The 13,100-nt window shown below is 39.3% G+C and overlaps 4 protein-coding genes across 9 annotated transcripts; 2 read left to right on the forward strand and 2 right to left on the reverse strand.

Moving 5' to 3' along the window:
- nr2c2ap (nuclear receptor 2C2-associated protein) lies at positions 1-2,152 on the forward strand. The gene is made up of 5 exons (XM_056378705.1): positions 1-106; positions 289-379; positions 807-912; positions 1,093-1,160; positions 1,660-2,152. Exons 1-5 carry the CDS (start codon positions 69-71, stop codon positions 1,780-1,782), a joined length of 426 nt encoding a protein of 141 aa, XP_056234680.1. The 5' UTR covers positions 1-68; the 3' UTR covers positions 1,783-2,152.
- rfxank (regulatory factor X-associated ankyrin-containing protein) lies at positions 2,118-4,675 on the reverse strand. 4 transcript variants are annotated; one of them, XM_056378703.1, is made up of 10 exons: positions 4,532-4,672; positions 4,042-4,089; positions 3,836-3,940; positions 3,582-3,683; positions 3,419-3,484; positions 3,201-3,301; positions 2,978-3,103; positions 2,735-2,801; positions 2,568-2,648; positions 2,118-2,465 (listed from the first exon to the last, which is right to left on the reverse strand). In XM_056378703.1, the coding sequence occupies exons 3-10, from the start codon at positions 3,933-3,935 to the stop codon at positions 2,404-2,406; spliced, it is 705 nt and encodes a 234-aa protein (XP_056234678.1). In that variant the 5' UTR covers positions 3,936-3,940; positions 4,042-4,089; positions 4,532-4,672; the 3' UTR covers positions 2,118-2,403. The 4 variants fall into 4 exon arrangements, with proteins under 4 accessions (XP_056234678.1, XP_056234676.1, XP_056234679.1 ...); XM_056378701.1 differs by lacking the exon at positions 4,532-4,672 and adding an exon at positions 4,490-4,507; XM_056378704.1 differs by lacking the exon at positions 4,042-4,089 and having other exon boundaries at positions 4,532-4,675.
- borcs8 (BLOC-1 related complex subunit 8) lies at positions 4,320-9,503 on the forward strand. 3 transcript variants are annotated; one of them, XM_056378706.1, is made up of 6 exons: positions 4,320-4,452; positions 4,682-4,794; positions 5,754-5,818; positions 5,912-6,019; positions 7,099-7,189; positions 8,689-9,503. In XM_056378706.1, exons 1-5 carry the CDS (start codon positions 4,416-4,418, stop codon positions 7,166-7,168), a joined length of 393 nt encoding a protein of 130 aa, XP_056234681.1. In that variant the 5' UTR covers positions 4,320-4,415; the 3' UTR covers positions 7,169-7,189; positions 8,689-9,503. The 3 variants fall into 3 exon arrangements, with proteins under 3 accessions (XP_056234681.1, XP_056234683.1, XP_056234682.1); XM_056378708.1 differs by having other exon boundaries at positions 7,126-7,189; XM_056378707.1 differs by lacking the exon at positions 7,099-7,189.
- Positions 7,308-11,584, reverse strand: tmem221 (transmembrane protein 221). The gene is made up of 3 exons (XM_056378699.1): positions 10,911-11,584; positions 9,319-9,404; positions 7,308-8,407 (listed from the first exon to the last, which is right to left on the reverse strand). The coding sequence occupies exons 1-3, from the start codon at positions 11,210-11,212 to the stop codon at positions 7,863-7,865; spliced, it is 933 nt and encodes a 310-aa protein (XP_056234674.1). The 5' UTR covers positions 11,213-11,584; the 3' UTR covers positions 7,308-7,862.
- Between the last annotated feature and the right edge of the window lie 1,516 nt (positions 11,585-13,100).

The raw sequence follows: 13,100 nt of genomic DNA on the forward strand, positions 1-13,100 counted from the left end.
CGTAAATAAGAAACACACACCTCGTGGCAGTGTCGCTTGACGGCAATGTGTAATTTTAGAAAATCGACATGGCTTCCTCGGTAATTTGCAGAGAAACACAGAGCAGGTATACAGCAGCTGTCATTAAATATGAAAACAAATAGCTTACGGACTTAACGGTCATGTCTACCATTAGTTCACTACAAAACCAGTCGTAAATGTCGCATGTGGTGCTTTGAATTAACCTCCTGTTAGCTAGCAGACCTGTAAAGTGACCAATGGGATTCTTTTTTGACACTACCATTTCAGGGTGAGTTCAGTGCTAAACAGAGACGTGAAGCAGTATGGAAAGAAGTACATGTTTGACTGCAATGAGGAGACGTGCTGGAATTCAGACCAGGTAAATCTACAGCTGTGTCCAAGTGCCATACAGTACTATTCTGTGTACAGTCTGTACTGGTTACTAATTGTCCTGGTATTCTGTTTTTGCAGCTACTAACTAATCAAGATACGTCATCGTTTTATTCTAACAGGAAATGACACAATACTCAAACTGCACCTTTAGAGTGCCACCTAAACCTAGTAAAGAAAAAAAAATGTTTTCTGTTCTCACCACTATTTACAGTACGTGTTATTTTTGCAGCTGTTAGAAGCTCTTCCATTTCTATTGTGTATAGCATTGGAATCAAGTACATCAACTGTGCACTACTTGCAAAACCTGATTACAAAGACGCTCAAGATAATGTTCCCATAGACTTCCCTCAGCTACCTGGATCTTACACTGTTTGTGTCGCAATGAGTCATTATGAAAATTTTATTTTTTGCAGGGTGAATGTCAGTGGGTGTCTCTGGAGTTCCCCCAGTCTGTCACGCTATCAGAATTAAAGGTCCAGTTCCAGGGAGGCTTCTCTGCAAAAACATGCAAGCTGGAAGGTGAAACCCAGAGATTACATTTTCCAACTGTAAACCTCATCACAAATGGTGTCCTAATGTGACTATCCACAGCCACCTTCTTTTTCTTTTCTTTCTTTTTTTTTTTTTTTTTTTTTAACCATTTTCTATTGCAGGTGTGACAAGATAAGGTAAATGATTTTCCACTTGTGCTCTCTGCAGGTTGCCTTAAAGATGGAGACTTTACAGTGATCAGCCATATTTACCCAGAAGACAACAACTCGCTTCAGATATCCTTCATTCTTACTATGCAGCATTTGTGAGGAGAGATTAGAATGGTTAGCTGGGTACCTAGATTTTTTTTCTTTTAATTTCAGTGGGGTGGCAAAATCTGAAAAGCTGCTGTATATTTTCTTCTTCTGCTGCTATTTACATTTAACTCCTGATTATGCATTATTCATAATTTACAGACTATGATGTGTTCCATAAATAATCTTTAGTTTGAACAGAGCTACTGTATCAGACAAATCTCAGTAATCCATGATAGATTTTTTTAAACATAGTTAACACTTAATGTTAATACCCAGTGCAGTTGCTGTAATACAGTAAAAACTCAGTCTGCCAATCTACACAAGGGTTATTACAGCAGCTCAGGCTGCACCTGTCACTCTAGGAACTATGTGCTTCCTGTTGGTGTTCTAGATGGGTCGTAATAAGTAACTGACAATATTTTCCTAGGCATGCTTTACATTATTACCATGCTTATCTTGTTCTTAACTCCACACCCACAGCTTTCCCATACAGGAGGCCCCTGCAGTGGACAAAGTAAAAATAATATTTGAGAATAGTGCCGACTTTTTTGGGAGAATTATTGTTTATTCCTTGGACATCCTGGGGGAAAACGCTTCATGACCATTTTTTAACCCTCTCGTGAGAGAGGAAATGACCCCTGAGTAAAGTACAGGACACAGAATGGTGTGGTGGCACTTGGGAAGCATGTCATCTGCACTGCCACCTCCTCAACTGATGTGAATTTGGCCTTTTTTGGTATGGACATTTTCATGGATCTATCTGGCATTCTCTCTTCATTACCTAAGGACAGGAGGCATGGCATGGAGTCTGAATCAGTGTTTTAATTGCAGATTTAAATGGGTTTGTTGTGTTGATAAGAGCACTTGTAATCCCTTATAATCTATATCTATATTGTGCCTTTGAGATGAAGTGGCATTCAAGTGGAACAAACAGTATAAAAATACATTTTTATTAAAACTTGTTTACAGTCTTTTTTTGCTGTCCACCAACCAAACAAAAAATAATTCTGCTACATAAAAGGGAATGCACATATATGGAATAAACTATTTATAAATTAACAAATGCAGTTTACTCAGTGTAAATGTCTCTGCATATGTATTGATCTATTACAATGACTTGTAATTATAACAGGCATTTTAGTCATCTACAAATGACAACTGGATGTAGATCTGAGATTATCTGTGTCAGGCTGTCCCTTCCATTTATTTATTTTAACTAGTGTCATGTCGACGTTGGTGTTGGCTTGTAGAGTTTCAGAATATGGTCCTCCAACACTTTCTGAACTAGGAAACAAAATACATGAAATTGTTAATTCACTACAGCAAAACATTCTTTACAGTAAGATAAAAAGAAATCATATTTGTCAGGTAGAAGACAATACATACTCTTTTTGTGTCCAAGGGCAACAGCTAAGGCCATTGGGCTGTACCCAGAATCAGACTCAATGGTCATGTCTGCTCCTTTGGCTGAAACAGAGTACAGTAGTGGCCATTAGTAAAAGCATTTAAACAGAATTTGCTAGAATTTATTAATTTATGGACATGCAATGTACCTAAGAGTGCCTCTACACATTTGATGTGGTTCCCTCGTACAGCATAAAGAAGAGGAGTTCCACCATTCTGAGAATAAAATACAAAAGTGTTCATTAAGAGCAAAACAAACACATACATTGTAATTCTATTTCAATGTTTAATAGACTTTGTCAGCCATCTTAATAATGTGTGTTGGCTTGCCATAACTAGTAAATTTTGCAGATTTCTGATGATGCGTGACATAAAGAAAGTCATAAAAGTACCCAGTCGTAAGTGTTAATGTCTACTCCATGTCTGAGAAGAGACTCGACAATGTCCACATAACCTCCAGAGCTGGCCAGTGTCAGGGCACTCTCTCGCTCCCTCGCGATTGTTTTGGGGTCTGCACCCTGAAATATAAATGCAATAAACATTAGTGAGATGGTGCATTTAGTCTTAATGACATGTGCATTTCTTTATGGTCAGCAGCAGTTGCTTACTTCTAACCTTTTCCAAGAGAAAATCCACCATTGCTTTCTCTCCAAACGCTGCTGCCCACATTAGAGGTGTAAAGCCCCGTTCATCCTGTTTGCTGAGCAATGAACTGTCTGCAAAATAAAACCGATCACAGCCCGACAGAAGGAATTTTATACAATTTAGTACTGGTGAAAATCTGCATCGTGTTTTACTGCTTGGTGGATAGCAGTGAGATCCAGACCCCTCACCTTTACTCAGATGTGCAGCCACTTGTGAAACCTCGCCCTGAGCTGCCAGCTGGTGGATAGACAGAGCTAATGGAAATAAAATCTTCATATCTTCATGTGATCAAGCCAATGAAAATACAATGATTGCTTGTCTAACACAACTTTCTTAAACCTTTGTACTTACAGTCTAATGTTGCTGGGCGAACTGTAATCTCATTCCCACGCTGTTTGTTGGTCAGAGTTGTGGAGTGTTTGAACAAACCCTCTTCATCCACATCCATGTTCTCTGGAGACACCAGCCCAGTCAGATGAACCACAGCCATGTCAGAGGAAGCAAGATATTAAATGTTAAATTGATTATTTTAAAAATCAGATGACTTCATGTTACACATGATGCCTAACATATATTAAAAGACAAAATAAAAAGGGGTCAAATACCATTGGACGTCTCATCTCTGGACTCGTAGGGACATGCGTTAGCGTTAGTTGCCTGAATATTTTGGCCATCTGCAACCTCATCATCACCTCTGGTCTCCATGATCACTGCAATAAAAAAAGACACGAACTACTAAATACTGTGGTGTTGCCATCAAGAAAAAGTAGCCTAAATTTTGTTTATAAAACAAATTACATTGTAAACTCACCACATCCAGCCTCACAGTCTAATTTGCGCTAACTTCCTTTTGGGAAAACTGAAAGTAAAAATCATTTCAATTCACGCGACGGATATCACTGGCCATCGAAGTGTGCCTACGGTACATTACTTATCGCTCAGCTGATTTACTATTTAATGAATCAATTATTTTAACAAAACAGAGGAATCACCCCGTGTAACGTAGCACAGCGTCTGGCACTCTTTGAAGGAAGAACTGTTTTTACATAATCAATATTTCTGTCCGGAATATTGTCGTGTGACACATGACAACAAAAACACGGAAGAAGCAGGAACCAGCTGACATAACACGCTAACGGCTGCACTGTTGTTGTCAAATTCCTATTGTAACAACAAGCTTGCATTATGGAGGACCAAGAGATGCAGCTGAAAGTTAGACGAGGTAAATACAAGCTACATAAAATCACCATTTCACTTACCTCATTGTTACCTAGCAGCTAAGCCAGTAGCTGTTAGCTCACCTTTGCCGCTAAGCTAATGCTGTGCCGCCAGTATTGTGATTAAGCTGTCCTATGGCCATTTTTCCGTGTCCGCTGGTTTTGGACGTTTCCCTCCGTTGTTTCTAACACGGCTCCTGTATCCTCTCTGTCTGTCTTTCTTTGACTCTACAGTGTCTGACAAGTTCACGGAGAGCATGTACGTACTGGCTAACGAGCCGTCAGTGGCTCTCTACAGACTGCAGGAACACGTCAGGAGGTCGCTGCCTGAACTGGTGCAGCACAAGGTATTCAGATTATGTTGTACTGTTGTAGACCACAGACTATATAAAAAGGTGAAGACAAAAACCGCGAGCTAGTGCGTGTGATCAGACGACATTTTGTTGGGGAATGGGGTTTGGTGTATTCACAGTATAATTGTGTGAGCCCCCTTAAAAGCCCAGTTCTTCATTTTGTCCTCACATTACAACGTCATTATGTCTCAGCTGTCTCAGTAAAAATGCAGTTTAAATTCGTCAGTTAAAACTGAGGAAGACAATAGTAAAGACACAACTCCTTAAATTAATAAATCATTTCTACTTAAGCCTGTATTTTATTTTGGAGGCCTTTTTTACAGCAGACATTTTGACTTGACACAGAAGGAAAGCGCAGGTGTTACTAATAACATTAACACTGCCTCTGTACTCCTCAGTTGTCTCAGTAAGCCATGACAGTGAGCCAGCATGAATAATACCAGGAGCCTGAAATTGAAGCAAGTAAATGGATTCATCCACCATTAATTTGATTATTTACACCTTTGCTTGTCTTACCGCTGCATGTCAATATGTCACAGGGGTCCATTTGCTGATATTACTTTCTCACTCTCTCACTTCCTTGTTTCCGTGTTTTTGTTTTTGTGTTGGTTAGTGTATACAGTGAGTTAAAGAGGTACTTTGTAAGTAATAGCTGATGATTTAGGTACCATTCACCTTTTAGAATACAGGTTTGTTTGTGTTCACTTTTGCATAACAACCCACAAAATATATCTAAATATATACTGATAAGTTCAAAAAATTATGACTGGTACTCTGAGCAGTCTGCGGCTGTACAGCCCCATAACATTTCTTCCACAACCAACAGGTTATGAGAACAAGCTGTTCACTCACCATGTCATGTATCTGAGAGATACGAGATAATCGACAATATTCACTTCATCAGTGAGTGGTCATAATGTTTTGCTTTTACTTTTTTCTCACTTCCCACACAGACAGATATGCAGAGCTGGGAGGAGCAGAGTCAAGGAGCCATCTATACTGTGGAGTATGCATGCAGGTGAGAAAATGCACAGACCTACATATTTTCCCAAATCACAGTGGCCCAATAATATGACTGTTAACACTGTCATTGGTATGCTGGTTTTTGCAGTGCTGTGAAGAGCATGACGAACAGCAGCATGTATTTCAAAAATATTGACAGTCTGCTCCGTCAAGCCATCAGCATGAAGGAACAGATTAGCAACTCTCAAGGACGCAGGTAGGAGGCAGCAGTGAACATCTTCACTGAGACATGGTGGTGTCCAGAGTGTAGGGGTGGGCAATATGACATTGTTTTAAAATTATAATGATATTACACTAACATATGCATATGGTGCCATAGAGCATAGTTAATCAGTGTTTTTGATTTATTGTGTTAAAGGCGTTATTATTCATCTGTTAAGATAGAAGGATCACTGTTCTCTGGTCCTTTACTGGACTTTGTTGGACCTGACACGCCTATTTCCTTAAAAATGTGAAAATAAGGCTGCTGATTGAAAAAGCAACAAAATGTGTAAATTTAAATGCACACTGATTTGTTGAGCAGCAAAGTTAGTTCTGTGCTGCTGTCGGCTAACTCAACTCTTCCATGTATGACACATAATTTTAGCTTTAAAACTGAAAGAATAAGCCTATAAATATACACTTTAATGTATCTACATTTTTTTGATTATGAAACTTGTATATAAATGCAGTGCCTGTGGGTATGACATATTTGAAGGCCCAATTATATATGATGTAATAATACACATTTCTGAAAAACAAAAACAAAATGCCTTTATCCCTGTGTGTGTATAGTAAAGTGTCAGTATGAGAGCCTTTCTCACTTTGCCAAATCATCTCATCTTTGGAGTTGGTTTTCATGCGCAGTTATCTTTCCAAACCAATAGTGATTGACATAATTACTGTCAATATTTAAAAAAGCCAGATAATCATAGAGCATATCACCCACCCTGACTAAAGTGTCAAAGATCCACTTGTGGGTCCTTGTACTTTCACATTTTCAGTGGCTCAGTGTCTCGACTTTTATCCTGTTTGTATTCATTCTTTGCTCCACATCATACCTTTTGTTCATGTATGACATTTGTTTCTGTTTGTTTTATTCTATCCATTATTTATAATAATTTGGATCAATTAATATTTTTGCACATCAGCTAATATGTTTTTTTTTTGGCAATTTATTCCCCCAGTACAAAATATTGATCCTGTTCTGAACTCTTTGTAGTGAATAGGAGTGTCATGTTTTCTGTTGTGTTTCTTTGTGTTGTTTCTTTATTTCCCACTGACACCTGCATGCAGCTTACATGATGTGACCCATTCTCCTAGTCCCCTTGTCTCTGCTCCACATGCCCCATCCACTTCCTCATGACCTCTGAACAGAGGTGTCCAGGTCAGTAGTTTCTCCCAACATGACAAAATCACACTCTAAGGCCTCTATTAAGACATAAAATGTTTTGTTAGCGAGTTATAAATTAGTGAAATGTGCAGTAAAATGACCTTTCAATTCATTTTGTAAACATTGTTTTAATGTCTTATTTAAGTGTTCAAAATTATTCTACTTTTAAATTGAATTATATTTTCTAGAATTAATTTAAAGTTGATATGAAATAATTTTGAACAACACAAAACAAAACACTCTGCACATTGTGCACAAATATTTGGCAAAAAGCTGCCATATACAGCGAAATAAAGTATTTACATTATTACAGTGAAAGCTATAAATTTGCCAGATTGATATTTGGGCAACATTGGTGTGTATGAGATTTAAATCAAATTCATTGATACGAAACACTACAAATTATACAAAATATCAATATGTTTTTCATTGAACTAAAAATGCCATAATGCCAACAGGAGAAATCAGTTGATGAATGTGTAAAGTTGGGTTTGTTTTTAAATCTCAGTCCCGTGTTGTCTAATCAGTCAGGATAAACATGTTGCGTGTAGAATAATACAAATGGACAGTTTTACACCTGTTTGAGATGACACTTATGTTAGCAGTCCTCTTTTGACATGTATAGAAGTCATCAGTGTCTTAAACCATAAGCTCAGCTTCCTTTATGTCACACAAGAGTAGAGTCTTTTGCAGAGATCCCTGACTTGCGTGCAAGGACACTCCTCATCTCATTGTTGACCCCATTCCAGGGTTTAGCCTGGGCCTGCAGTAGACCAGATTCAGTAGACAGGGTCCTGTGCATTCTGGGACAGCTGCCACCGCTGCTGTAGCCGTCTTTATCACTAGCCTGGCCCTGTGACCCTCCAGCAGGGGAGTACTGCTGTTGCTGGTATGGTTCTCGTTGTCTCGGGTTGCTACATTGAGGGAAGGGGGAGATCTGATGTTGGAGGTGAGACTGGCTGCGGTGCATCCGTGGTTTGTCCACACCAATTTTGAGCTCGCAGGGCCGAGATAAAGGCGTGTTGCTGCTTCGGTGGTCATTCTGGTAGAGGGTGTCGAGGTGGTCACTGTGATAGTGCTTAGCACTATAAGAAGCTTTGACCAGAGAGTGAATTACAACGACCAGCAGGATCAGGATCCCTGAAGACAGGACACAAGCACTGGCAATACCTGTCTCCACCTCAAATATTAGGAGCATAAAGATGGACATTGCTGCCAAGGAAGAGAAAGAGGAAGGAGAAAAACAGAATTTACTCACACAGAAGAAATACTAAATCCTTTCCTCTATTTTTAGCAAACAATGTTAATCTGTAATGGGACATTAAACTGTGCAAAGCAGATTTTGAAAGTTGTTATTTTCTACTTAAATCCCTGCTTCCTACTCTCACAGGACACGTTTTACAAGTTAGGAATTACAAAAATGTGTCTCATTTTGTTGAAATTATATATAAAGGCCAATTGTTCTCATCTGAGTTGTCTATGTTTGTCTGCAGGAAGAGGACCATGGACTCTGGCATGCTAAAGGAAGGGGGAGAAAAACACAGCTCTGGGATGTGACGTGACTTCCTTAGCTGGTGGTGTTGTTTTCTACAGTCCCTTGCTCTGCAACTTCTTGATTGCCGCTAAAGTGGGGTCATCAGGACGACACCTCCTCATCACAATGGAGTGACTGCCTCCAGTGACCCCACAGTACAAGCCGCTCAGTGGAACAGAGCACCACAGCGCTGCCAGGTTCAGCATTAAAAACACTTAAGTCATGGACGCTGCTCAAAGAATGCATTGTTCTCTTGGACTCGCTGGATGGACCAGAAAGAAAGCAGCAGGGCTGTTTTTGCCTCTGCTGTTGAAAATCCACTGCAGTGCCCATGTTTTGGACACTAGTTTTCAGGGTTTTTTTGTGTTTGTTGTTAGACTGAAAAGTACCCAGCATGCAAATTATAAAAGCTTAGTACACATACACATTGAAAACAGAGAAGTGTGCTAGAAAGCAATAACAGGTGCCTAGCACTAACCCGTGTTTCAGTTCTTAAATGTACCTCCATGCCAGATTGGGTGAAATGTTCCAGAGAATTCAGACTCTTAAAAAAACAAGAGAATCACATTTTTCACTTTTATTTTCTTACCTGCCAAGTAGACAGAAACCCCCAGGCAGAACAGTCCAATAGCCACATGTCGTACAGCTCTGCTGTCCAAAAGGAACCAGTCTGCTCTGTTGCAAGAAATGACATGTTTAGTGTCTTGGCTCATAATGTGTTTACACTTTAACATTGCTACTTTAGCTTTTAAATAAATCCATGATTTTATGCAATTTCTGTCATTTCTGTTTTGGCAGTTTTCTTTTGTTACACCTTCTTTGTTATACAATCAAACTTCTCTAATTCCTTTTTATTTCTTCCCTGATAAGTTTTTATATCTGAGCTGTAGGTCCTAAATCATTTGATTGATGATTATTTTGGTCAGTTTAAATGCTAGATGTTTTGTGCAGCTCATTATTATTCACATTTTCTTGGAATGTCCCCTCTGTCAGTGGGGAGGTCCTGGGGCATGCTGTTGGATTTGTAAACCGACGTGGGAAAGGACCAGCTAGAGGCCGTGCGCTGGGTGCATAATGAGAGGGAAGCCATTGTTTCGATGGGATTCATTGGGGTTGAGAGGTGGGGGTTGACCAACAACATTGCAGTGAGGGCCTCTGCACTCTGACACATAAAGGCTTTTATGCTTCTGAAACCATGTTTTCTTATAATGAAACTTAATACAGTTAAATTTATCATCCAGGATAAGGTTGTGGTTTGCAGAGAACAATTAAAGAAGGAGGAGAAACAAACACTAAATAGATTAAATGTCAATTTCCACTTAAAGCAACAGTGTTGTGCACTGTGACCAGAAAATAAGAACCCCTGTAGGATGAAGTGTTGTTTTGCTCTGCCTTATATTGAAAGTTATATATTCATGTCAATTACATGTCTGAAGGAGAAAAATAAAAAATAAAATCACCTAACAATATAACACAGATTTAAAAATAAAGCTGAGTTTAAAAAAATAGTTCAAAAAAGTGACACCATGGTCGTATTGATTGCAGCACTTTTGTATTGGATTTTATATTCAATGCACCTAAAGGATAGTTAAATAGTATGTAAATGATGTAGCTTTTTGTGTATATAATGGTAAATGCTCAAATGTTTTGTAACAGTAGCACAAGTAAAGAAGAGTCTTAAAGTCAGCAGACTGAAATTAATGCCCATTATACAACAACCGCTATCCAAAGTTTGCTAACATTAGCCACCGTAGGCTACTGGTCATACCAGCCCAAATAAGGATGAAGTAGCAAAAGTGAACTGAACTGAGCAAAAGTGTTTTGTTTTGTTTTTTGTGTGTGTTTGTGTGTGTTTGTGTGTTTTCGCTTTATCTTTATTGTCTTCTCTTTTTTATCATTGTTTGTGTTGTTGCTGATGAATGAGAAACTGTTATTTCTTCTTTTAAAACGCCTACCTGAGTGAAGTGAATCTCCTGTGCGTATTAATATTGTAATTAAGTGTAGTGCGGTCACAGGTGAGTGTAAGCCTTCAGACGTGATCCAACCTATCAGAACTGACCGGAACTATATGTTTTAGTACCGTTTAGATCTACAGCAGAATAACACAAGTGAGGGAAGTAGCTGCAATGGCTGCCGCAGTAACAGGTGGTAGAAGAGCAAGGTAACATGCTGCCTAAATACCTCTCAGTATCCTGCTCTCCTCTGCACACCTCTGTTGAAAAATAGCTGTGGAGGAGACACACCACCACAGAGCTTAAATTGAGGGTGAGGGACAGAGCAGAGAGCACCGTGGAGACCGGCAGCAACACGGCCCAGACATGAGCGGGTATGACCGAGGAGGTGGAAGGGGGAGACTCCTTCACCGACGCCTGTTGAGACTGGAGCTGGAAAATCAAAATGACCGATAAAACAGACATGATGGCGGATAAAATCCCCAGTAAAGACAGAACAATTAGAGACCGCTGGCTGTACTTGAGCGTCATCTTTGTCCCAAATCTCCAGCGGTCAGGTTTTCTGCAGAGAATAAAAACTTTTCCTATCCTGGTCGGACTCCTTAAAAACAGCTCTCAGGCGGCGATCCTAAACTCCCCAAAAGTGCGCTAGCATTGCAGTGTGTATTCAGTGTTTTCCTCTGTCCTTCCAGGATGAATAGTTTCCTCCCCAACATGGATTTTTGCAGCAGTTTGCCTGTTATGGTGGAGCGCCCCGCTGCTGCGTCTGAGCATGTGATGTGCTTTAAATCCCCAGATTAAAAAGTTCGCAACAACAATGGACTTTTTCTCTTGGATCCTCAGTAACAATGCGTTGACGTGCTCCTGCGAGAGGCAGAGCTCACTGACTAAACACAAAACACTGGCAGAACAATGGACCTTAAAAAAATTCCTACCATTATATTAAAACGTGAATTTAATTGCATTGCTTTTTTTGAGTTACGCAACAATATAGCCAATTAAAAGCAGTAGCTATTATATATATATATTATAACCTGCATTATCCAAAATATGTTCTAAGGATTCGTCCTAAGGATTCGTGCACATCCTGTAGGATGACCTGAGCTGCACTAAAATAAAATAAAATAATAATAATAATAATAATAATAATAATAATAGTAATAATAATAATAATAATAATAAAAACAAATAGGAGCTAAAATCAAATGTGACAATTTGTCCAAAAGGTCTAAAATTGTTCCAGTGCAGAATTCAGACCATGGCAGTTGTAAATTACAGCAGGATTTGCAGCATCTTAGCTAACCCCTGATTATTGTTGAACACCCTTTTATTCTGGCTGCAGCTCCTCACATTCTCTGACTTGAATTAACTTTACTTTAGTTGCCGTGGAAACATGCACAGCTTAATAGGGATGCACTTTTTTTTACTGCATCGATTTATTTTTACAATCACCTAAACTAACAGCTATACTTTTACCCCCATGTGTATATTACAACTGTGTAATAAGATAAGTTATTTTTCCAGTATTGAGTTAATAGATTATATTAACTGTTCGCTATATGTATAGTTCATTTCTAGGCTATGACTGCTGGACCACAAACACCTTGACTTACTTAAGGTCTGTGACTTATGATACAGAGCCCTTATTGTTCTGTTAGAGGTTGGGGGGGTTGGAAGGGATAAAGGTGTAACTCATGTTCTGTTGAGATGTAGATAAGAATGCAGCTATAAAAGTACACAATGTGAACAATTGCTCTCACACATGTACACTGACCATGGAGGTTATTTCTGAATTCGACAGCCTCACCACATGCTCTAAAAGGGTCGTGGCTGATCTTGTCGAAAGCAGAAGTGAGAAGTTTCAGGAAAATGAAAAAAAAAATGGACTTGATACGGAAAGTTCTCAAAGGCGCTGTTATCTCTATAGTTTCTACTTCATGGCTTTTGCCTTCTGTTGTTTATTTACGACATTTAATAATCAAGGTTGTGATTCAGTCGTCAGTCTCCTGATTGACAGACCTCTCACAGTGTTAAGAATACATTTATGAGAATACACTTGCATAAACACCACACTGAGGAAAGGCAGAATTTCCCCTTTTCTACAGGTGATTAGCTGCCTGTATTTACAGCTGGGAGTTTGCACTATTCTCTGTTGGCGTGATGTGGCCACTGCAGATGAATCCTGGAGGTAAAGGCTTTGGCAGTCTGTAGGGATGTTACTAACTATTGCATCAGATGCACAGTTTGAGTTTCCTCTTGGGATGTCAAACTGTGTGTGTTCGTGTGTAAGTAGCATTATATGTGTGTCTGTGTGTTGATATGTTTGTCAGTGTGAGTATGTGTGTGTGCGTGCGTGTATGTGTGTGTCAGAGAGAGAGAGAAATAGAGTTGTTGTCCGAACTTCCAAAGATGATCCGCG

This window comes from Seriola aureovittata, chromosome 6, assembly GCF_021018895.1.
Source record: "Seriola aureovittata isolate HTS-2021-v1 ecotype China chromosome 6, ASM2101889v1, whole genome shotgun sequence".
NCBI classification, from domain to species: Eukaryota; Metazoa; Chordata; class Actinopteri; order Carangiformes; family Carangidae; genus Seriola; species Seriola aureovittata.